The sequence below is a fragment of the Ornithodoros turicata genome, chromosome 4, assembly GCF_037126465.1.
Source record: "Ornithodoros turicata isolate Travis chromosome 4, ASM3712646v1, whole genome shotgun sequence".
Lineage (NCBI taxonomy): Eukaryota > Metazoa > Arthropoda > Arachnida > Ixodida > Argasidae > Ornithodoros > Ornithodoros turicata.
Genome location: NC_088204.1, coordinates 42862430 through 42888779, shown reverse-complemented (window position 1 = coordinate 42888779; position 26350 = coordinate 42862430). Strand labels below are relative to the sequence as shown.

General features: G+C 45.2%; 1 protein-coding gene across 3 annotated transcripts in view; it reads left to right on the top strand.

Moving 5' to 3' along the window:
- Nucleotides 1-26350, top strand: part of LOC135393060 (lysosomal alpha-mannosidase-like) — a 492848-nt gene that overhangs the window by 335645 nt on the left and 130853 nt on the right. For all 3 annotated transcript variants that reach the window (XM_064623632.1, XM_064623631.1, XM_064623633.1), the window contains one exon: nucleotides 19516-19713. In XM_064623632.1, coding sequence (XP_064479702.1) covers nucleotides 19516-19713 — 198 coding nt within the window. The remainder of the gene's footprint in view (nucleotides 1-19515; nucleotides 19714-26350) is intronic.

Below are 26350 nucleotides of genomic sequence, written 5' to 3'. Positions count from 1 at the left end.
GCGGAGGGCGGTACAGTGTCGAGAAAAACTTTTGGCCGAATCGCGCAGAAAATTGCGAACGTTTGTCACAAAAAGGTGTACACCCAATCATATTCAAAGATTTTTTTTAGTATGGACACTGAGTAAATACATGGATGTGTGTTTAAGCTTAATGAAATATTTTCGCTCCTGATTTGCGGTTGAAGAGCATTCTCTCCCTGTACACGTATTTATTTACGGGTAATCGCTCGCAGCCTTCACACTTTTTCTTCGTATTGATTATGTCAGGGGACGCGAGTCTTTCACCATCCTTGGATCACTCCTTGTTCTCCAGTGTTAGATTCGACAGCTGGCGCATTTCTTCCAATGCAGGTAATTGCTTGAAACAATTGGACACTTTTCCGAATCATTTTCCATCAGGAGAACCGAATATACCGTCTTCCCGTACGTCGTTTCGATCTTGCGCAAGTCGAATGCATCAAGCTTTGCAATCTTTGGAATCATCCGGTTTCTTCAGTTTATGGAGTTTCTCGAAAACAGATGACTTATGATGTCTTCTTGCAATGGATTTCTACACACAGAATGAATTGAAAATCAGAACAAATATTAGCTCAGCTTCCTCACGGTGAGGACAATATACCTTCCCGACACTCTGTGCAAAGGACACCTGTGGAATACCTGGCTCAGGAATCTTAGACAAGTAGCTTCTTGATATATATATATATGTAACATAGCCATACCCAAAACCTCATCATCTCCACCCCACAGCTGTGTCACACGAAGGGCGACCCCTCAGTTCCAAGAAATGGGGGAGAGGACTCCTTCCAAGAACAATTCGGGAGCGACGCTTCGACTGTCCCAAGCAGTCCGGACTCAGCCATCGTCTGAGCCAGTTCATTTCCGTTATAGCTTGTATCCATCGTAAATAGCAATGTAAATAAACCTGTATCATCCAATCACTCATCATCTCACCCCTTCCACACCAAGCCACCGCCACGCGAGAGTTACATGTTGAATGTTGGATAACTGGGTACAGATGGGCGCGAGAAAGATCAGGAAATAATGAAGAGACACAGGTAGTAGAGATACAAGTAACGAAGAGAATTGGGAAGCCGTACAAGGATTAAAAAGAGTTGCTACTTTTAGTACCTTAATAATTAAGGGGAAGATACTAGAAATAGATTCACAGTTACAGTTAGGGGCCGATGTTTCGGCAGTCAGCGCTGACTTCAACAGGACTAAACTTGAAAATAGGTGACAAGGGCTTATATACAAGGGAAAGGGGGAAAAGGAGAGGGGAACAGTACACGTGGGGCGGCGTTGGTGATGTTCCATGAGCATTGGAACATTCCTGGAACATCACCAACGCCGCCCCACGTGTACTGTTCCCCTCTCCTTTCCCCCCTTTCCCTTGTATATAAGCCCTCGTAAACTATTTCCAAGTTTACTCCTGTTGAAGGCAGCGCTGACTGCCGAAACGTCGACCCCTAACTGTAACTGTAAATCTATTTCTAGTACCTTCCCTTTAATTATTAATGTAATAAAAGTAGCAACTGTTTTTAATCCTTATACGGCTTCGCAAGTATTTTCATTAATTGCAGTCTGTATATATATATATATATATATATATATATGTCTGAGTATGTCTCGACAATTCCAAATATTTCTTTGGAATTGTCGTGCGTCACCATAATACTCCATTCCTGTTGAAGACAGCGCCGCTGTCGAATACCCCTTCTTAGTTTTAAATAAAGTCCCCCTTTTACATTTTTTCCTGTAGAAGCACTGTCACCACTTCTGATTCTTGTTGGATATCTATTATATATATATATACAAATATAAAAATGAGCGAATGCTCATGGCTGCACGTGAGGCATATGTTCACAATTCAAGCGTGCCACAATCCCAGCTGTGGACGGCTGTTTCGAGCTTTTTGGCTCTCATCGGCACAGCGTAGGGATGTGACACGCTCTTGGGTCGGCACAAACAGTGTGTCTCTGCAAGACATCAATGTTCAAGGGTGTTAGCAACACCTCTGGAGGCCGCAGTGCAAAGCCAGTTTTCCAATAATTTCATCGCTAAAATCAATAACGAAGATGAAAAATTTGTTTGCGGCATAAAACACGGTGTCCTTTATTTACAACACTAGGACTTGGATAACCCCATTTGGAACATCTTGGAAACCAAACTGAAAAAGCGAAGCCTTTCTCTTTAGTTATAGAAAGCTTCTTTCAGCATGAGGAATGAGCAGGCTATGATGTAAAACAGGTGGTTTGCTTTGACGTGGGCTCATATGAAGTTTTTTTCTTCAGATATAGTTGTCTGATCAGGCAGAACAGTTTACTTTTGGTATACGTTTTAATACGCGTGGCGGAGACCTCAAACGAAAGCTGGATGACTCAGAAAACATGACTTACAACCCCAAACTGCGGAAACAAGCGAGCCTTTATATAAAACAGATGGCTCCCCCCCATACATGTTGTCGAATGCTGTCGGATCATCCTTAAAAGCTCGAATACCCTATTTCTCATTTCTCGGAAAACATGATTTACAACCTCCAAATCATGGGAGTACGCGGAAACAAGTGAGCTTTGATATAAAACAGATGGCCCCAACATGTCGGGATACGGTGGAGAGACCGGGAGGGGTATATTACGCACGTGTGTTCTGGCTATCTAGTTTTCTATGCCGCTGGCATTCACCACGGAAAGTCGAGCTATCCTTTGTTGACATGCAGTGTGACGTAGATTTGTGAACCTGGAAGATAGCGATGCGCGATATCTTTGGATGTGCCTGTATCGGCCCATGTTGAGCCCGTGTGTTGCGATCATCCCCAGATTACGCATTCAAAATTGTGTGTGTGTATGTAGCTACGTTATAACAGCGTGTGCATGCCTCTGAGGTGAAAAATTACAATATACGCGAACATAGGCAGGGTGAAACCGCATAAGCTGTGCACGCGCCGGAAATTCGTGTTTCAGATATTTCTGCATGGTGCTCGTGAATTCTCCGCGTGACAAGTTTGTGTGCATCTATGTGGTGTGAAACCTGTCATATTTCTAACTGTGATACGCTTAAGGTGAACAGATTTTTCTTAGGTGAACTTGTTCATAACGCGACGAGCTTTATTCATTTTGAATGTGTGTGCTCACGCTAAATTTGTATTTCTAATGATGCTTCTTACTGTTCAGTAGTGCTCTTGGGTACTGTCTTCAAGGAACAGTTGCGGATCACGTGGAAAAGAGGTGTGTCGCGTGAAATATACGCTTGATGTGTTTGTCGTGCACACACAGAATGTTCTGGGAGAGCTCTGAAGGCAATCTGAACTTGTGTTTCTTCATACTGAGCTTGGGTTGAGTACAATTCTGCTTTTTAAGTTTGAGCACCTGCGGAGCTTCACTGCATAACACCAACTACTATGAGTTTACTCGATCACTTTGATTAATAAGCGTTGAAATCATTGGAGCGTCGTAGTATCAGTGAGAGAAACAATCTTTACCTACACCGCACAGCATCACTATGAGTTTTCTTTGCCGTTGTGCTCGATAAACATTTAAATCGTGTTTTATGTTGAAGTGCAAAGCCCACTGTATAAGAGAAAAACGTTCCTAAGCTTCATTACAGTGCACCTCTACAGGGTTTCTTGATCATCTGCTTGATCAACATTCAGATCGTTTTTCTGTAAAACGAGCTTCTCCGCACAGCATCAGCAACAACTATCGATGTTTCTCTGTCATGTGCTTCTTCATGCTCAGCTTTTATATTTGGACCGCGTGCGGAGCTAGTGGGCTTCACTGCATAGCATCACTATGAGGTTTCTGCGCTCTGTTTAATAAACACTTGAAATTCGACAAAATTCGTTCTTAAGCTTTTAAGAATGAACCTGCTTCACTCCATAGCATCATTTGTGATTTTCTTTGCCATTCTGCTTGTTAAACATTCAAATAAATTTGTATGTTGAAGTGCACAGCACACACTATAACAACGATCCTAAGATTGTTCCCAGAGGTGAACCTAACACATTCATGGAAGCCAACTTTACTCGTGTTCTGTAGAGAGATGGATAGAGTGTGTTTTGAGATGTGCACGTCGTACCCTGAACATGTTTTCTAATTTCCCGTTAGCACCGCAAAACAACTGTGGCTATGGGCAGGGTGAACAGCAGGAAGGAGCCTGACTTCAGGTGGTGGTGGAAAACATGTTCATGTAAGCTGTTTTATTAGTGTTTTGTATTGTTCAGCAGCGGATTAGTCCTCTAACGCCGTGGAAGTGATCAGCTCTTGCTAGCAGTATGATCCAATAAGCAGTTGGGTAGAAATGAGTGACAAATGAGTGGCTTGCAGTTAGAATGGACCTTTTCACACTCACGTCGTATCCTAGCGGCTGTCCAGCGAAACACGATTGGCGCGCGCCAAAACAGAGCCACCTAGAGTGCTTCAGCCTTCTTTGCAAAGAGGGCGCACGTATTGAGGCACCCTACAATTGACCCCATCTATTGAACATGTAGGGAACCTTCTTCGGCGCCGTTTGGGTCGCAGAGCATTCGCAGAAGCATTTTAAAAAAGATCCATTGTGAACCAGTGAGCAGCAGGGTGGCAACTTGGAGGTGTGACCAATGAGTAGCATGCAGTTAGCTTAGGCCAATAGGAGTTAGAGTCTACCAGCCTATGAGGGAGCTCTACAGATGATGGAAGTGAGAGGCTAGAAGTATGAATCAATAAGCAGTTGGGTAGAAATCTCCATGTGAGTGGAAGTGACCCTCTAGAAATGTAAACCAATTGGGTAGAAAGTTCTAAATGGCCACTGCTAAACTTATCTTATGGTAAAAGTTCCAATAACCCTGGCTACACCAGCTCCCGTGGCATAGTGGTTAGAGTGATCGCTTTCCACGCCGAGACTGGGAGGTGACACAGGTTTGAATCCTGTCACCGGCTGTGCTGTCTTAGGTTTTCCCTGGGTTTTCTGAAGACTTTCCAGACGAATGTCGGCACAGTTCCCCTTGAAGTCGGCACAGGACGCATACTAAGCCCCCTGTCCCCCACTCCTTCCTGCTGTCCTCTCTTCAACTGTCCACATCTATATGCCGCTCATAGCCACAGTTGCTTCGCGGCGCTAACATGGAATTTAAAAAAAATAACCCTGGCTAAACTCATTTCATCCAGAGATGAGTGGGAGCGACCAATGAGTGGCTTGCAGTTCGATGGACCAATCGCAGTTGGGTCTAGAGATGTGTAGAAGTGACCATGAGTCGCTTGCAGTTAGATGGACCAATTGCAGTTGGAGTCAGCCAGCCTATGGGGGAGCGCTAGAGATGTGTGGAAGTGACCGGCTCGAAGTAGGAACCAATAAACAGTTGGGTGAGTAGAAGTGATCAATAAGAGGCTTGCCGTTAGATTGGCCACTTGCAGTTAGATAAACTTGCAGTTAGGCCACTTGCAGTTAGATAAACTAATAGCAGTTGGAGTCTACCGAGGGAGCTGAGTGACCAGCTACAATGAGCAGTTGGGTCAAGATATGAGTGGAAGTGACCGGATAGAATTATGGACCGATGAGTGGATCGATACATGAGTGACCAATGATCTCTATGATGCAGCTGAACCAGTGACCAACCAATGCTCTATGATGCAGCTGGGCCAATAGGAGGAGCCTGAACCCTCTTGTACCAAATAAAGGTTGAAATGGGCAGAGCTAGTAAAAAGTGGCCGAGCTACGATCAGCCAATCAGCGGTCAGTAGGCTTGACGTGGACCAATCAGCACAAAGGGACGGAGCTATGCCAACCAATCAACGATCAGTAGGCTTAGCATGGGCCAATCAACGTTAAGTGGGCATAGCCAAGCCAGCTCATTAGCATAAGGGTTGGAGCTATGGCCAGCCAATCAGCGATCAGTAGGGTAGGTTTGGAGCGGACCAATCAGAATGTAGTGGGCGGAGCCAAAATGGGGACTGTCAATCGAAGTGGGGTCATCAATTAGAGCTTGAACGGATCAGCGTGAAGAGGCGGAGCCAAAAGGGGGGGGCTGTCAATCAAAGTATGGTCACCAACCAGAGGGCTTAGAACTAGCTTGTGTTGGATTAGAATTGGCTACTGTTGAATTAGAAAAAGGACGTTGCTATCCCGGTGCACGTCATACTACTGGAGGTTTACATGCAAGTATAGGCAGGCACTTTGGCAACCCCGCCAAGTGGTGCCACCGTTGCACCTGGCCGAGTTCATTCTCGATTCTTGCGACTAGTCAACTTCACTCGCGATTTTTTCCCCTACAATAGCTGTGCAGTGGGCGGTTCACATGCAAGTATAGACATGCAAACGACAGCCATGCACAAAAGTACAAGTGGAAATACATTTATTAATGCCAATGGTGCTAGTAATTGTAATGCCAATCTGTGAAGGCGAAAAAGCTAGTCGAAAAACCTTCACGATCTGAAATAGAAGACAATTCACATAATAAAGAATGTACTCATTTCCGGTATGATACAATAGTATTGAAGATGCATCACACAGGAAGAGTCAAACACAATATTTTTTATTATTGATAATCATACACACAAGTTTTCAATGAATCTATATCACAGGACGCGACTTTTAATAATCAGGATTATTCGATTCTGAAGAACACAAGAATTCTATCAAAACAATTAATAGCCAGCAAAAACTAAGAACACATCAATATCAGAGTAAACCGGCAAACCGCCTCGCGACACCCCTGGCTTCCCGCCAATGGACAACCGATATTATCCTCCCATCTACGCTGAGCAGAGTTGATCCAATGCTCGCTTTTCGCATGCCACGGAACACCTCTCTTCAAGATGCTGCGTTAATTCATCGAATGCGACTCGATGTGGCTTTTACAGCTGAGTGGCGTTACCGCTTCGGACAAGTTGACTTTCTTAGATACTGTCACTTCGGTGCCCTACACAGTAAACTTTTTATACTTTTTTGGTGTAAATAGGTTGTCCCATGGCGTACACCTTTTTGGTGTTGCCCTCACAATCGAATGAAGGGTGTGTTCTAAAACACCCTTTAGTTAAGTGTATTCCTAATAAAACACTCTTATAATGGGCGTTTAAAAACAAAAACACCCTTAAAAGAGGTGTATTCTATTGGAAACACCTTTCAGCATGGAATTGTTTTCTGGCAAATATTCCGTCTCAAATAGCTCATGAGGAGAATTCAGGGGTATTCCCTCTGAACGCTGGCTTCACCTTACTTCAGAAATGCCTTGTAAGATAACCAATGCCACGGGTCATAACAGCTGAAAGGAGGAACTGTTGGGTAGGGCGGGAGAGTAAGCCGGAGGCCGCGTGAAATGACTTATCATTCCCAAGCAGCACAATGTACTGAAAGTCGAGTGCAATAGGGGTGTACGGGTAGGTGAAAGGCCTTGAACAGACTCGTGAAACTAAAGAACATTGATAAGACACATACCGTCCACCCCTATTGCACTCGACTTTCAGTACATTGTGCTGCTTGGGTTGTTTCTTTATCCTTCCGCCAGCGTGGTTATCAGTTTATCATTTTTTGTTTCCCTGATGTTTTTACCAGACGCCTGCTAAACAAGCTGAATAAGTAATCTTGTTTCGCCGCTTCGGGTGTACGCCGATTTGTAAGCTCGCCGTTTTCGGGAGTACAGCTTAGGGAAAAAAAGCTTCTGAAACGCTGGGATTTTGTATTGAACTTCTCTCAGCCTCCCCTCTGTTTAGGGGAGCAGGTGTTGAGCAGAGTCCTTGAAATAAATGAACTCACGGATTGTGTCCAAGAAATGTTCCCTTAGGGCCGCAGGGGAACGATTTAAATACAAGATTTCAGCGTTATAGAAACTTTTGTCCCAAGCTGTGTTGACAGCATAGGTGGATAGAATACAAAAAGCCCATCACAGGCCTAATCATGAACTGCACACAGCAAGCGTGATCCTTGTTCTCAAAATTGGCACGCACAGGGCTGCATGTGCATTGGCCGTAGCAGTGCATAATGAGGACATAGCGCGTGTTGCAGGATATCCGGCCCCTTAGGTCATGTCTCAGTAATCAAAAACAATCTTTAAAAATATGGATAAAAAAACGGGGATATTGAGTTCGGCGCACGTTGCACCAAGCTCATTTGCAAGCGACTTTTTAAAAGCAATATCAGGTCGTCGTGCAACCTTCAGGACGCTTACCAAACAATGCGGCCTTTCTAATACGTGGCTACAATTCTGCTATGCTCGTGCTTCCGAAAATCCACCAAAGAGAAAGTTAGTGAGCTAATTTTGGAAATATTCGTCTGACACACGTGTACTGTTGGTCATGGAATTTGCACCACGCTGCGTCCGTGTGTATACGAAAACAGAATGAGTATGCTACTCATAATTACGGAATCCAAAGTTTGCGATATTCGATATCCTATTTTACCCACACAGTGGCTACCTCTCCCTTTTATCAATGCTGCTTTTTAAGTGACCAAGAGTGTAGCAGAAACCAATAAGCATCTTTCCTGCTAGACGGCACTGCTATGCCCATGTTTGGTGTGACTCATGTAACCTGTTCAGTTTGGTGATAAAGCCCGACCTGCCAACGTCGCAAACGTATGACACGCTGAAGCAGAAACTTCTAGGCCACTTTACTCCCAAGCGCCTGCTGATAGCAGAACGAGCCAAATTCCACGGAAGACATCAAAAAGAAGGCGAGTCGCTCAGCTAGTTTGTTGTCGCTATCAAAGGTCTGGCGATGACGTGGAAGTTTGGCACATTCTTGGATGAAGCCCTACGGGATAGGCTGGTCGTGGGCTGCCGCGACACGGGAATCAAGAAAGCGTTGCTTGAACTATAGATGACGAGAATTTTGACGAATGCTTCAAGGTGGGCACAGCTAAAGAATTGGCAATGGCCAAGTCTGAAGAGCTGCATCCGTGCGCTAACGAGACTTCAGCTCTATCGGAGGTGCATCGACTTCACAACACTGGGAAACCAACGGCTCCGGTGGGAAGAGATCACCGTAAGAAGTTTACACCGCGAAGCAGGCCGAAAGGACCAGGATGTTCACGTTGTGGTGCGACAGAACATACTGCCAAGAACTGCAGGTTCATGAACGAACAGTGTTTTTGATGTGGAAAAAGGGGACACACCAGAAAAATGTGTAAGTCTAACCTTATTCCGAAATTTAAGAAAATAGTTGAAAGATGAAAGTCACTGAAAAGGTTAGCCAGCTGTAGGACTCGAACCCATATCTTCTGTGTTGCCGGTCCAGGGCTCTACCAATTGATTTAAGCTAACAGGCCTTCTCAGCGACTTCCAAGGGTGCGTCATCTGAAGGGACAAACCAGCCACTCTCTCTCTCACTCATCCTCCTTTCACTCTTACATTTTTGCTCACTCATACACACATTCATACGACGGAATCGACGCAGGCGGCAACTGTTGAACATGAAAGAACTGATGTTCTGAGGCTGGAACAACATACTAGAAGGGACAAATACATACAAAGTCTCAATTTGCCTTAGAAATTAACGATGAAAGATGAAAGTCACTGAAAAGGTTAGCCAGCTGTAGAACTCGAACCCACATTTTCTGGATTGCCGGTCCAAGGAAAATTGAGGTTTTGTATGTATTTTTTCCTTCTATGTTGTTCCAGCCTCAGAACATCAGTTCTTTCATGTTCGTTAAGAAAATAGATTCTGTTGTAACGTCCGTGAAAAAGGGAAGTTCGGAACCGTGGAAGGTAACCATGCAAATTGAAGGGCGGGACATTGTCATGGAAATTGACACAGGCGCGGCTGTATTTCTCATGTCTGAGCAAAGCTGTAGGGAATTCTTCCCACACAAAAGATACAAGCCTACGAACGAGAAGTTAAGGACCTACACTGGTCAAAATGTATAGGTCAAAGGTGGGATGCATGTGCAGGTAGAGCATAAAGGACAAAGAAAGGTTCTGCCGTTGCTCATAGTTCAGAGTGGAGGGACCAGATTACCCACGTTATTGGGCAGAGATCGGCTCCAGGAGTTAAAAGAGCGGTGAACAGGGTTACCAGTGGTGACTGTGATGTAGAAAAGTTAAAAGCTCTGTACTCGACGTTGTTCGGGGACCCTCAGACTGTTATAGGATTTGAGGCAAAGCTTGTGCTGAAGCAGGGAACTCAGCTGTTTTTTGTAAACCTCGAATGGTGCCATATGCCTTAAGGGAAAAGGTAGAACAAGAGTTGAACCGTATGGTTGAAAAGAACATTTTGACACCGGTAACAACCAGTGAGTGGGGTACACCTCTGGTAGTTGTACCAAAGCAAGGAGGAGATATTCGCATCTGTGGAGATTATCGGTTGACTGTGAACCCACAATTACTTACAGAGCATTATCCCTCGCCGCTACCTGATGACTTGTTTGCTAACATGCAGGGTTGTAACGTTTTTACGGTTCTTGACTTACAGTCAGCGTATTTTCAGTTACCGTTGGATGTGGTATCGCGGCATGTTTTAACTGTGAATACTCACCTCGGACTATTCCAGTTCACACGGTTACCCTTTGGTGTCAGCAGTGCTCCTGCTATTTTTCAAGCTGTAATTGATAAGGTGTAACGATGTGCTGATAGGCGGTAGTACCTATGAAGAATGCCTGGAGAGAGTGCGACAAGTGTTGGCACGTTTTGCTGAGTATCACTTGTCCATCAATGAAAAGAAGTGTAAATTTTTTGTCCGTTCTGTAACGTACCTCGGACACGAAATTTCGGGCGAAGGTATCAAACCTTGTACTGATAAATTTGACGCGGTAATGAAAGCACCAAAACCAAAGAATGTATCTGAACTTAAGGGATTTTTAGGTTTAGTCAATTTTTACGCCCGCTTTTTGCCGGATCTTTCGACCGTGCTGGCGCCATTGCACAGTTTGTTAAAAAACATACGCCATGGTACTGGTCAAAAGAGTGTCAAACTAGTTTTGTGACGGTGAAGCGATTATTGTGCAGCGCGGACGTACTAGTAATATACGATGCACGCAAGCCTTTGCGGTTGTCATGTGACACATCCGGGAATGGCTAGGAGCAGTACTCTCACAAGAAACAAAACCCAACATTTTCAAGCCGGTTGCCTACGCATCCCGCACGATGACCACAGCAGAACAAAAGTACTCCCAGTATGAAAAGGAAGGACCGGCTCTCGTATGTGGGATAAAAAAATTCCACAAATTCCACGGCCGCGAGTTTACGCTCGTGACAGACCATTCTCCGTTGACGTCGTTGTTTGGCCCGAAGTATACGGGTTCAGGAATTGCTACAGCACGCATTCACAGATGGAGGCTCTTGCTTGCAGAGTACCAGTTTACGATAAGGTACCAAAAAGGATCGTCCATAGGATACGCAGACGGCCTATCGCGTCTCCCCTTGCAAACGACGGAAGGAGAGGAGAAAATGCTGAACTACTTTCAGCCGTTTGAAGCCAGCCCACTAAAGTGCGCATTGGTCCAAGATGAAACGAAAAAGGACACGCAGTTGCAACAAGTAATTAAATATGTTCAAGCGGGATGGCGGAAGAAAGCGCCAAATGAAGTTTGGAAACCGTAGTGGCTGAGGAAAGAGACGATAACAATTGAAGATAACTGCATCGTCTGGGGCACACGTATCGTCATTCCCAGTACGCTGAGGGAGAGAGCGTTGCAGATGCTTGTCAGCGACGAGTTCGAGTCTTTTCTTCGCATGCACGGAACAATCCATGTAAAGACGACGCCGTATCATGCGCCATCCAATGGCTTGGCCGAGAGGAACGAGCAGACGGTTAAAAAAGCTCTCTTGAAAAGTTCTCTCGTGGATCGCGGAAATGCAACGAGGCGAAGCCTGCTGCAACAATTGTCCGAGTTCTTATTCCAGTATCGAAACACAGCACAACGGGCTGTTTGCATGCGAAACTATTTTTGGGGAGGACTCCACGGACAACGCTCGTACAGCTCAAACCGCAAGCTCTGGGGAAGGCTCGTCCCAGCCAGAGGGCACGGGAACAGCGCCGCGATCGCCAGCTACGACAAATAAGGGTGAAAAGAAGAGCCGACAAGAGGCGTGCGCCATCGAGGACCCTCCAAGTGGGTCGGTAGGTTTGGGTGGAAAATGTCAGAGGGGAACAAGTGAGCTGGTCAAAGGGAAAAGTCATCTGTGTGATCAGCGCAGTCACCTATCTCGCTTCTGTTCAAGGGAAAGTGAGGTTCGTGCACGCAGATCACCTCCGTATTTGTTATGCACCTGGAGAGGAGCCAACATCCGGAGGTGTCCAGACGGAAAGTTACCATCCAAGAGTCACACGACTGATGTAGGCGTCAGCTTAAATACCTCGGATACAGATGACTCCGATGTGGAAAGCGACCCTGGAAAAGAGCCCGCGATGAGTGAGCAGTCGGATGACGAATTGGAGGGGTACACCACGTGTGCGGAATCTAGCGAACCTACACTCTGGCGAAGTAGCCGTCACGAACAACAACCGGAAAGGCTCGCGTATAAACAACTTGGTGGTCCGATTTTGAAGTTTTTGCCATTTTGAAGAGTTGCAATTTGAATTATGTCACATGTTTGAACGGTTTTGCAATTTTGATGTTTGAAGAGTGGAGTTCTGTTTTTGAGACTAGAAGTCCCTGGGTTGTAAAAAAAAAAAAGAGAGAGAGAGAGAAAAGGAAGGTGTAGCAGAACACGATAAGCATCTTTCCTGCCAGACGGCACTGCTATGCTCATGTTTGGTGTGACTCATGCAACCTGTTGTGTTTGGTGATAAAGCATTCCGTTGTCGACTGTTCTTGGGGTTATTGGTCTGTCTGCTGCTATGTCGCGAGCTAGGGCGTTATTGGATACAACAAAGAGCAAAATAACAACTACGTTCTTGCACACTGTATATATGTCGTGGCGGAAATGATACGACCTATAGTGCGGGCGTGCTTGACGAAAACAAAAAATCGCTAGGATCGCACCGTTGATTGCATCAAAAGCCCACAAAACAATGTGATATAAATAAGCTAAGTGGTTAGAAGCTTCCTTATATCATTTAATTAATTGCAAGACTTTCGTGCAGTGGTTTCGTTAAAAGGTCGCTAATTAGCCGTTTAATGAGCTATTTTTCGAAAAAACCCAGGTAGCTTATTTGTCGGTCGGCGTCAGAAACATCAATATTTTTCACTGCAATTGCCAATGCCTTCATAATGAAGATAAATGCGATTTCGAATAGTGCGTGGTGTCCGCGAACCATTCGGGTTTTTTGACGGCGCCTTTCGTCACGTTTCTTTTGTCAATGCCAGGCTACAATGCTGCTAGGTCGAATATTTCGGAAGTCAGTCGTAATTGAGACTTCCTAATTATTCACCGGGCACGCGCCTACTCTCGGTCATATTATTTATGTGTATATCATATACAATATAGTAGTACTACTTGCGGTTAGCAAATTGCAAACTTGAGTGTATTAAGAGGAAACTCTGTACAATGATATCCATGGATATATAACGTGCTTGCGCTGTCGGGTCTACAGGGTGTCCCGCCAAACGTGTCACGAAATGATATTTGAAGAAGGCGATCAAACGAAAGCAATCTCTACTTTTCTGCTACTTGAGTTAGAAACACGTGCTATGTCAAAAGTAGCACCTGTTTCTAACTCAAGCAGGTGCAAACTTGCATTGTTTTTCTTTTATTAAATTTCGTGACATGTTAGGCGGGACACCCTGTATGTGGATGTACTATGTATATTGCATGTACTTCCATTTAGACATTGTCTTATGTCTTGGTAATGTAGCTCTTTTCAATAACTTTTGATGCATGAATGTTTTGGAAAATGACGTGTTCCTTGCATCGTTATGTAATGCGCACGCCGGACGTTTAACGTAATGCAGTGCATTATTAAGTGTAATAAACGCATCTTCTGGGAGTACACGACAAACGTACGAATAGCCTCCGCTGCACTGAGTAGATTATAGTCGGACCCGCCGAAAAGCACGAGCGAGGAAACCAATCTTGTGGATCTGTCCTTGAGGTCGATGCTCCGCTGCAGGCGTCATTCGCCGTACACCGCTCCATTTCACCTTCCTAACTGCAAAAATGTATCATCTCCCCCGCTGGAAAAAAAGAAATAAATAAAAGAGAAACCACTTGCTTGACGCCATCATCAACCGTTCTTATCATTGCTAATAAACGCTCTACCACTCTTCTTAGCTGCCTTCAACCAAGCTGAGTGAGCGTTTCCGTACCAATTGACAGAAACAATGATCACCTGCACTGTCCGTTCGTGGCAAAAGATATTGATAGAGCTGCCAGGTGTGATAGTGACAAATCTTGTTCTGGCTTCCCAGAGAACGCGAATAGCCCCGTCTTAGATCGCAGTGGTCTTTTCCTTGTAATTTTGTTGAAATCATGGGACACATGGTACATGTGAACTGAAATAGCGTGATGTAAGTTTCGCTTTTAGGCTCACTTTGCCCTCTGACCTGACGTGCACACGGCGTATCTGTCACAAAGACACGCAGCATGGATAGAGCAAAGAAACGAATGACAAAGTGCTAAGCAAAAAATTCAAATGGCCGTCTCGGGATAGCTTCTCTGCAACAGGAAGATTTCGCCCTTGCATCCACGTCTCGCGAGCACATTTCTTATTATTATTATATGTGAATCATCCAGGCAACAGACCTGTGGCAGAAAGATCGGGCCGAAGAATGTAACTTGAGCAATGATATGTGATTAGAAGAATCCTTAACGAGGTCCACATTTAAGAATAAACTGTGATAACACGAGGTATTCCCTTTTTCGTAAATCACTCGCTTTGACTTAATTTCGGGAGACATCACTATTCCGGAACTGCTCTCGCGATAGCGTGTAAGCAATAGGGAAGAACTGGTTCCTATATTTAAGCCGGTTGTGGGTATAAACGTGCAAACCACCCAGGAAACCATATACATCCCAGGTACATCCTGGCAATATCAGAAATTGGATATTAGGATATCCATGGGAGCTTCACAGAGAGCCCGTTTACGTAGAAAGTACATCCATGCGACTGCCAGATTCCTACGGTTTTCACATCCCAGAACCGTCGCATAGGCATCTAATTTGGATATTTGGTTGTTCCGGGGATATTCTTAAATTAATGCTATGTTTGTGTTGCATCAACTTCAAATTGATTCATTGCTATAGCAAATGAATGCTGTACACACTAATTAAGCAAAAAGACATGTACTTTTGGCAGCACACCCCACTTGGGGAGGGGTGCCCGCAACCTTTCGGCCACAATCCAAGACCAATGCAGACCGCGCCATAATAGATGTGCTTTCGCCTTTCACCATATGAGACGCACGCAGACTCGCTTTTTGGCCCCTCCACCGCGGACGCGGAGAGATACCAGAGCGAGCATAAACAGAAAGACAAATTGTTGGAGTATGTTCATCAAGTGTAGCGTGGCGTATCACGTTTGCAACGGTGACAACGTCTTTGCAGTTCACTTGTGAGTTTGCAAACGACGTCAACGTATACCTGCGAACGTTCTTGACACCCCATCCTGGCGAATATCATTTTTTTAAACTCAAGCTACCACCTATAATGTGAGTACTTGGTAAATAAAGTAGTAAACCCCAAAAATTTTCCCCGTTTTCTTACGTCATGCCACTAAGTGTCACGTGTCCTAGATGTCTCCGAAAAATAACGCGCGCTTGCTCCTTTCTTTTTGCATCTACCAGATGTCCCAGGGATATAGAAAGTAAGACACTTTTTTGTAGTCGCATTGTGGACATACAAGTAACGTCGCATAGACGTGGCGGACATACGCGACATGTGCGACCTTTGTGGGACATACCTGGGATATTGATGGTTTACTGGACAGCAAACTGCCTACCAACTCAGACTCAAACAGCAGGTGCTGCAACGCATGCGCGATATCGATACTCGATTTTGAAGTTTGAACCAGCGAACTGTTAGAATGGTTGCCAGATCACCACACTCACCACGTACTAATAACAACGTACTTATATTAGTTGCATGCATTTACGCAACGGTATCTCTACAGCGCTTGTCTTCAAGTCCCGATCCCTGTACGCGCGGCTTTTAGCAAAAATAAAAATAAAAAAGCGCAAACAGCAACCGGTGCGAAATGCATAAAATACGTAGCAAGGAGGAAATAGAGTAAAATAAAAAAAAAAGTGCAACGAACGAAACGCGGGGATTCGAACCCGGGCATTTCTCGGTGAACGCCAAAGCGTTACCGGCGACGCTACCGGCGACGCTACCTGAGCACGAGTTGTACCCGCGTAACCCGGCATAAGCTCGTCTCGACGCCTCGTTCGTTGATCGAGAACTTTTACGCCCTGGGCAAAAAATTTACGCTACTCCGGGTGGCGTTCTTCGACTCTGCTTGAAGTAGAATCTCTCACCTTCACGTCCCATGGTGGGCATTTTTTAGGGAGCTTAGCGTTTCGTAGATATTTGCAAGCAAAGACATACGGCCAGCTGTTACTCCTTAGAAGAAACGCGAATAGGCTAAGTTGGCCGGGCAAAAAATTATGTTTTTCTAGAGGCGCCATTTTGCTATAAAAAAATGTCGTAGGGGGTCTCATTCGTTCGTCCAGACGTGGACATTTTCCGGCAACACTGGGTTTATTGAGATGCAAGAGAAAAACGTGGTGCAATATATTGCACCTATGGGATATGCAGGTATAGCCGACTTTAGGGAGGGTGTCCCGCGATTCTCGGAATGAGTGTAATACGAGCTTCCGCGGCCATTCCGAGACCAGTGGCCGAGACATATAGTTCGACGCCCTTGCTTCTATAGCAAGCACCACCCTGAACACGGCACACTTCCAGCCGTGGTTCCATCCGGAGCGCAATGCGTCACAGGCACGCCTCGTTAGTTTGGTAACACTGTGCGACCAACGTGAGTGCCGAGGTTTGAAGATACCTGGGCAACCTCAGTAGCTCATACTGGCGTATGGGATGGATCATATAGTGAAATACAATTTGTTGAGGCACGTTCGTTAAATGTGGTCGGACGGGAAACGTTTGTAACGGTGACGGGAATGCGTTTTTGCAATTAACACCCACGCTTGCAACGAGTCAAAGATATCAACTAAATTAATGACATCATTCCCTGTCAAATACTGTGGTTTTAACTCAGGTTATCGTCTATAATGTGATTACTTGCTGAGCGGAGCTGTGAAACCAGCATAATTTTTCTCTCACCGATTAAAACACCATTACTAACACCATATTCCCAATTCAAATGGGGTGTAAAAATGGTGTATATTGGACATAAACACCAGTTTCAACGCCCCACTTTACACCATGAATGATCGACATTCGATAAAATGTGGTGTATGTCGATATTACACCTTTAGTAATGCCTTTCTTGCACCCTTTGTGGAATAGAAAAAGGTGTTTTTTTAGAAGAATACTCCATTTTTGAGCGAATAAAGGTGTAAAATGATTTACTGTGTAAAGGATCAGGAATACATTCTCCTTCATCGCTCACACTACCAACATTCCCGATCCGCACTTTCCGGGTCTCTTAGTCAGGTGGACTCTCGCCCCTTATCCCTGTCAAAATTTCTTGGTCCTTGGCCGAATCCAGCCCACCACCGCCCTGCGCTCAAAGCTCTTTTGACCTTTATAAATACAGCCGGGCTTCGATCCTTATTATGAATGGGCTCATTATGTCATTCCCCACATCACCACCAGCAATGGGGTGGCGAATCGCCTCTGGCGATGAAACGCCTCATTCATCATCATAAAATAAAGCTGTTGTTGTTGTTGTTGGCGAACGGGAGCGTGCGTCCGCATGCAAGGCTAAGCAGAAGAACAACTCTGGCAAGCACAGGGTGAGAGGGCGAGGCTTGGCACCGGGGCTGCCGCCAATGGTAAGCGGAACGAGAAGGTATTACGCTCACATCACATGGCCATTAACGAAACGAAATGGCGAGGGAGGCATAATCCTTGGGGGGGGGGGGGGGCTGTTTGTTAACATGCAATCTTTATTTGTCGACTTCTGTTTGACCTTTCGACGAAAGAAGGACCAGTTATTCAATTTGTTTTCAAATTACAAGTGGAAAATTAGTAGAGATGGGACGAATCCAGAATTTTACGAATCCGAATGCAAGGAAGGTACTGAGAATCCACGAATCTTATGGATCTCAAATCTTCCGAATCCTTTCTTTAAGAAAAGTTTAAAAAAACAGGAAAAAAAATTCAACTGAAAAGTGTTTCGAAGCAGAATATGATACGTTTGTTTAATGAATTTTTTTTAATTTTTTTATTTATTTCACATGTTGTTCAACGACTACAAGACATACATAAGTTCTCGAGTCTGATGTATTTCCATAAAACTAAGCAACTATGAAAAACAAAACCATGTTACTTTTGAACCCGTAATGCCTGAACTCTTTCAGCCTAGAGCGATGTAAACAAACAAACAAGAAAACACCCGTCGGTCAATGACGCTTTCGGCGTACTCCGGAGGCGCCAGTTTGAAAAAAAAAAAAAAAAAAACATCGTTGGTGGATTCGAAAGATTCGATTCGCCGTTTTGGGCACTTGGATTCGGATTCCCGAATCTCGAGTCCCTGCCTAGGATTCGAGGATTCGATTGGCACATCCCTAAAAATTATCAAATGATGTGAAACAGAAGAGTCTGAAAAAGTGCAACTGGAAAAAGAACGCCTGACAAAAGCTTCAGGCCCGAGCAAAATTCTCGAATTGCAGTCTAGCTCGGCCCTTCCCAGAGCCAACATGGCCTGAGCCCCCACTCAAACCGGGTCGTGCTTAGGTTTTTGGGACAGCTCGGGTCCAGTGCTCTAGCGGCATTTTAGGCACACCCGTTCTTCGGAGGGTTTTTTAGACAGCGAGTTAAAAGCAATTGTGGCGCTTGGCTTTCGGCTCGGCGATGTTTGGACACACTAAGCTCTCTGGGATAAAGGGCGCACGCGAGTGTTTCTTGCCGAGAAACATGTGCGAGTGTGCGCAAAATGTTTAAGTCACTTACACAGTATATTCGCTTAAGGGTTACATTACCCGAAAATTATGTTATGATATGACAAAGCAGTCGCAGGACCGGTTAGTTATCGCTGTTTATGGTGAATACGTCGCTTATTATACATACAGGGTGTTCAAAATTAAGCTTTCACGAGCGCCACGCAAACACAGCGATGACAGGATACCGGATGATAACTTTACGCTACTTGTATAAGAAACAGGTCCTGCTAATTATGTAGCACCTGTTTCTTACTCAAGGAACAGAAGAAATAGCACCAGTTTTCTTTTGTTCGCCTATTTATAGAGTGCTAGTGAAAGCTTAATTTTGAACACCCTGTATAATAATCTGTTCTGACGCATTAGGCGAATCATTCTCACCCAAGTGCAATTTGTGCTTTTTTTTTCCTACTTATAATTGCATGGGAGTTCAATATTCGGGGATTATTAATATATACAAATGAATGGACAATCAAGTGAGTTAATCTGTTACAATGACCTCTGACGGCGTCTTGCGCGTTAATATTCAATTATGCCGTCGTTGCATTGCGTTCCAACAATGTTAAGTCGATAAAGTCCCGTTCGTTTGAATAAACCCGGCACTTTCGACAGGTCCTACCAATCCAGCATGCGATACTTCATGTGCCAGGAAGGCAGGGCTCTGCACTGCACGAACTGGTGTTCCTCGCTACCGCCCCTTCCCTTGGTATCTCTACGTACAAGGTGGAACGCTTTCGCGGATCAACAATTGAGCGTGCTACCACTGGAACTGATGCAACTGACCCAGAAGAGTACATCCTCAGAAACAAGGTATGCTTTATACTGCAGTAAGTGAGTAGTACTGTAATAACACAACCAATACCCGTCGTAATAAGTCTACTGGAAGGCACAATATCGTGAACACAATGCCTTATACGCATCAGTCGCGGCTAACAAAAGCAAGTGAAGGAGGGAAGTATAGAAGGAAGTAGCATGTACCAACCAGGAGTCGGATGTTCCTTGTGAGTGAACGACATCTCACTGGGAACTAGAACGTCATACATCCGAGAAATCAAAAACCGTAAAACCAACGCAAGGAAGCCCAGCAAGCCAGGCAGTGAAGTCAGGGCACATTGGACAGCAAAAAGAGAAACGAAAGCTGCTGCAAACTTGTTGAATTGACATATGCGCGTCTTCCCCCGTATGTCAAATCCCAACACGTGCAATGCATTGAATGCCTTAACACTTTGCATCAAAAATTGCGATAACGTGTTGGAGAGAAATTGGTTTACTTCTTAATCCGTCAAGCACGTAGCCATGTCACTGCCTTTGAAAGGGCTCACCGTAATTTGTTAATAAGCTTGTTTAGAGGACTTGAAACAAGTGGTCACACAGCGACGTGATGGGAAGTCCCATCTCTCGGCGGTGACGAACATCTACGAGTTAAGGGTATATGGTGAGGCAAGACGGGACGCGGGGTGGGACACTTTTTACTTGACGCTATCTATCTCAGGAACTTACGGTTTGGGGAGCCTCACACTTTACTGAGAGGCGTCTCTACGTGTCCACTTTATTTGACTTGGGAATTATCGTGATTTGTGCATGCGTTGAAGAGAAAAGGTCGCATCTTCTTACTTGGAAGGTTAGGACTCACTAAAATGGCGCGGATTCCTGCGTTTTTCTGGATGCAGCCTTGATCCATAACCGAAGATATCCAAGTGTATACCTCCATTCTTCAGTCAGGGTTCACTCAGCTAGACCTAACAGATCTACTGCAAATGGGAGACATCTTCCTCGAGTCAAGGGCCTGTCCAAGAATATATATATTTTTTTATGCTGCGATAAAGTACCATCGTAGTTGGTTTCCGTTCCTTAAACTTACTATAGCGGGCAGAATATTCGGTTTCTTTAACGCCCGCTGACACAGCGCATACCATGCGCGTGATTAGAGGACGCCCTATTTGTGAAAACTGAGCGCTCTCACGACAAGTGGCGCTGGCTGCGGTGAACAGGAGCGCCCTCTGGCCGAGCCGAGCCCATAGGAGCATAAAGTGCATTTTCATTCAGGTAGATGTATGGACGGCATGCTGGCATAATTCTGTCCTGTTTTTCTGATTTAAAAATAATTTAATAATAATTGGGTGTTTACGTCGCGAGACAACTGAGATCATGAGCGACGCCACAGCGGTCGGTCTGTGGATTGCTTTTGCCCACCTGAGGGTTCTTTAACGTGCGATGAAAGCTCATGACACGGCACCCCGTATTTAACGTCCCTCGCGGAAGACGGCGTGTCTGAGCAACTTGTACCCTGCCACCAAGTTGCTGGCGTCCTCGGCCGGGTTCGAACCCGCGATCTCGGGATCAGAAGGCGAACACGCTACCGACTGAGCCACCGAGGCCGGTCTGATTTAAAAAGCTGGGAAAATTTCTGTATCAGACTTCCTTTTAAACCTTGGAAGAATGACGTTTTCTGTTTTTTTTTTTTTCTGAACAAGGGAGTACACCCGCACCTGCTTACGGAAGTACTCCGATGACAAAATATAGTTCCTTGAACATTGTTGGCATCCCTCAGTGTCCTGTATGTCCTATTTACAATTGACCACAGGACAGTAGGATTTGGTATACAACAGAAACGTTTGAATATTACAATCTGACTGTGGTTCTTTTTTTTTTTTTCGTAGCGGTGCATGTCGGCTTAACATCTCTGTTAGTTAAAGGAACGAGACACCAAGGAACGGAAAACACGAGGAACAGAGGGGTGGACACGAAGAACAGAAACGTCGCGTCACACCACTTGGAGAGAGTTCTTTATGGCGGTTCAGTAGAGAGATTCAATATGATTAAAAGGATTAGAAGATTCTTACAGCGGCTGTTTCCTTGGACATAAAGAGAGCATATGATACGACGAGCTACAGCCTCACGACCTGTACATTTTCAACATCAATGGCCGTGCTCTTCGATGGATTGCTCATTTTCTTAATGGTCGGTCTGTTTTCATGAGAACAGCAGAAGGCGACACGAGTTTACACACATTGTCAGCCGGTGTACGACAGGGGTGCGTACCCAGTCCTTTACTTTTCAATGCTGTCATGGCTGTCCTGCCTGGTCTCTCGCACAGAGGGGTATTTATTAATCTCTGCGCGGATGACATCTGCATATGGTCATCGGGAAAGCAGTGGGCTGCTTTACAGCGTCGCCTTCAGACTACGCTTGACCGCGTAGTGCACTTCCTCCTGGAGAGAAACATGGACCTCAGTGTGGACCAGCCTTCAGAAAAGAGTGTAATGCTGCCTTTTACGCGTCGCCATCTTAAGAGATTTCAACTACATATCGGTTATCATCAGGTACGTCGTGTAAGACATCACCGGTTTCTCAGCGTTACTCTCGACCGGAGTTTGTCATGGGTAGCAGGGTGCGCTATCTAAAAGCAAGGGCTGAGAGTCGTCTTAATGTTCTTGGTTACTTATGCGGTTTCCGGTGGGGTACGTCTCCACGGGCAATGCTCAGCGTTCACCGATATCTTATAAATCACATGGTTGCTCATCTCGTCCCCGCTTCACAACCTCCCTGTTACAACAGAGAAAGACTTAGAGAACATTAGAGTCCATCCTAGCAAACGGCATCAAACTCTGTCTTGGCCTTGCTGGAGCGACGTCAAACGCATTAGCCATGGCAGATTTACGGAAACCACCTGTATCCGCTCTCAGGATGCAAGAAACGTTCCTCCACTACATTCCGTTGGCAACGCGTCACCATCGCCATACTCAGCTCCGAGCCATTATGAGTCGTCACCAGACTTCCTTTACCCGAGCTATCCAGACACAACGTGGTGTTATTCCGAAACATAAGCCACATGCATTACCGGATATCCCAACATGGGGTCTACAGCCTACTGACATAAGAATTAATGTGCCTGAACTTCCAGGAAAGAATGATACAAGAGCAGCATTCCGGGACACCCCCCTCTGAAACCCGGCTTGACCTGATAGCAGAGGACTACACAAGGAAGCAAAGTTTACAGGGTGGTGCGTGAGTACGTGAGGAGGAACAGATTTGGGCAGGGAGAGGAGGACATATCTGAGGCGAACAAATCCTTCTTTTTCGCCCTGACCCGACAACAACACCGATAACACGCCCGGGAGCTTTCGCGTAAGATAAAGAATAAGACGTGATGTATAACTGTGGGAACGAGCATGAGACTTTCCAGATATCGGGAGATTGCCGGATGAAATTGGCAGGTTGGCGCCTGTGATAGCCTTCTGGACGACAAATTGACTAAATGCGAGTTCTAAGGGTGCAGCAAGGACAACAGCTACGGTCCGCAGACAGATACACAGACTACGTAATTTTATGATGATACCGTCAGTATCAAGTTGGCATTAAGAGTTATTACGAGCTAAAATAAAGGAAACTGACAATCTGGCACCAGTGAGTGCCACTTGGACGACGATTTGCCAAAATGTCTGAAGTATATAGATCGCACTGGTTGGTGTAAGTCCACAAGCGACCAAAGAACAAACACGAAACAACAACAGAGCGACTTGTGTGTGATATTGTCTCCTGTTTGTTCTTTGGTGGCTTGAAAATTAACGATTTGACCAAACGCTTCTTCGCTGGCTGTAGCAAGGGAAACAGGTATGGGCCGCGGACTCATAGCTCATAGCGGACTCAAGCATGGATATACAGACTACGTAATTAAATGATGACATCTTCGATATCACGTTTATATCCAGAGTTATTACTAAATGAAATGGTAGATGTGGACAATTTGGGTCTGCGAGTGCTGTGGCGATTCGAGTGGTGGCAATTATTTGAACAAACGCGACTTCGTTGGACCACAGATTTTGGTGCAGAACTAAATACATTCAGAATCGAAGGCGTGTATATTCCCAAATCCCAGCAGTGGGTAGGAATACGAAAGGTCACCGGCACACCAGGCGGTGAAGAAGTAGAAAAACACTGAGTGAATTTTATTTTAGTGTATTTACAATACTGTTTACCCATACTTGTAGGTATAGTCGCAGGTGGATAGGTCACACGGCAATTTACAAAAACACAAGAAAAGACAATTACAACAGATGTTGCAGACTCAAAGTCCAATGTCAGATTTTGCCTTCCGCAGGTAGGAAAATTTGATTGGCTGAAGTGTGGGAAAGGAAAATCAGTGACGAAACCAAAATAACATGAAAATGAGCTTTTTTCTTGGGATTCATTTTGAAACGCGTTCGGTGGTGTGTTGTCGCATCTCTGAATGACAATGCACGTCTGCCGCCCCCCGCCTGGAAAGGAAACATTTCCATGACGTGATCCAGCGGGTGAAAGTATTTCCAAGGTACATCTAAACAGGTAGCGCAACTCCCATAGGCCCCTGTGTCTTCAGAATGACGCCATGATATAGACGGTCAGCGCCATCCATCCGTTGACCGGACTACTACCATTGTAAATAAATGACGTCAGGGATGACGTCACCACTATGAATAATAAGTAGTGCATGTATTCACGTACTGTGTTTGCGTTGTATACCATTTCCCTCACCCAAGCAACAACACCAGACGAGAATACAGAAAAATAAATCACATTAGGTTTAATTAAACATATGAATTCGAAATACATAGAGTTATCACAGATTTATACAATTCCAGACTTAAGGGCATCGTGATGACAACTACAGAAATTAGGAAGGTTCACTTAGGTTCCATTTCTCTCCTAGAGCTACACGTACACGTAGCGATTAGACGTTTGCATTTATTCAGTGAGTGACTATTATAGGTAAATTGCAACGAAACGTGGCATCGTTGGTGCACAGCTGATTCCTGCTAACACTCACGCTATCATGGCCGCTCGTCCAATGAAGAAATTTTTTTTCGCGGGGCCAGCAACAGGGGATGCATTGTATTTTTTCTGTTCGCACAAGTGGTTCTACAGCTCCGAGATGTGAACGTCGTTTCCTGTTTAACCCAAAAAGTGTACCAACTCAGTATTACAATGCACGGACACATGGCACCATGCACGGCACGGACACAGAGATGCACGGATAAACACCACCGTAAACACGCCCACTGTGACACATGCGCAAAGGGAGCAGGACATGGAAATGTACTCGGGTAGTAGCTGATTTTGTATATGTGCACGAGCGGAGCAACAGAGAGTTTTTTCTACATTGAAATTATGAATAACCTATTAGTACACACACAAGCTACGCCCATGTTGTAAAGTTTTTCTGTTTACTAACCGTACCTCTACTGTCAACACCCAGGATCGCTCGCGCCTCTTGCTGGTGGCCTTGCCGATGGGTCTGATTTGGTATTTTCGCTTGTTTTCGCTACCAGTTTAGATGTACCTTGGTATTTCTACCGAGACGACATTCGTCCCTTACTACTACAAATGTCGGATGCATCGGATGCACCGTACGGATCTCGTTGTATTGTTTTTTTTTTTTATTGCGTGTTAGCGCCGCGAAGTAACTGCGGCTATGAGCGGCGTACAGACGTTGACGACTTATACTAGGCCCTTGCACTGGGATTTTAACAGTGGTGACCCAAAATTTGGAAAAGGCGCCGGCAGGGCCCTTTAAAACGGGCGACACCCTTTGTATCATGGTGCCAAAGGCATGTTCGAGACGGCTTATGATATTGCCCTTCCCACTGGGATAGTAACGGAGGCGACCGCAAAATCCGTAAAAGACCGCAGCAGAGCCCTTTAGAACGGGCGAAACCTATTTAATCGTAGTTCCAAACAGATATTATCAACGGCTTATGATGCTCTTCTACTGGAATTGCAATAGAAGCGACCACAAAATTCGGAAAAGGCAGCAACAGAGTCCTTTAAAACGTACGAAACCCCTTGTATCATGGTACCAAAGGCATATTCATGACGGCTTACGCTGTGCCTTTCTACCGGGAGTGCCTTTCTACCTTTCTTGTGCCTTGCGCAAGAGGGGGCCGCAAAATTCAGATACGACGGCAGCAAGGCCTTTTAAAGCGGGCGACACACCCTGTATGATGGACCGAAAGCGAGAAAGTTATCAGTGGCTTGTGCAATGCTATTCTGCTGGTGTTATAACACAGGCGATCGCCAAATTGGGAAAACGTGGCAGCTGTCCCTTGTGTCATGCTGCCAAAGACTTATTATCAACAACTTATACTATGCCATTCTACCGAGATCATAACACAGGCGACCGCAAATATCGGAAAAGGATGCAGCATAGCCCTTCAAAACGGGCGACGCCCCTTGTATCATGCTGTCAATGACATATCATCAATGGCTGGTGCTATGCACTTCTACTGGGATAGTAAGAGAGGCTACCGCAAAATACTGAAAATGCGGGAGCAGAGCCCTTTAAAACGGCCGACACCCAAATTGTATCATAGTTCCAAAGTCATATACGCATTCGCAGCGGTTTATGCTATTGCCACTCTACTGGAATTATAACGGACGCGGCCGCAAACCCCATAAAAGGTTCCAGCAG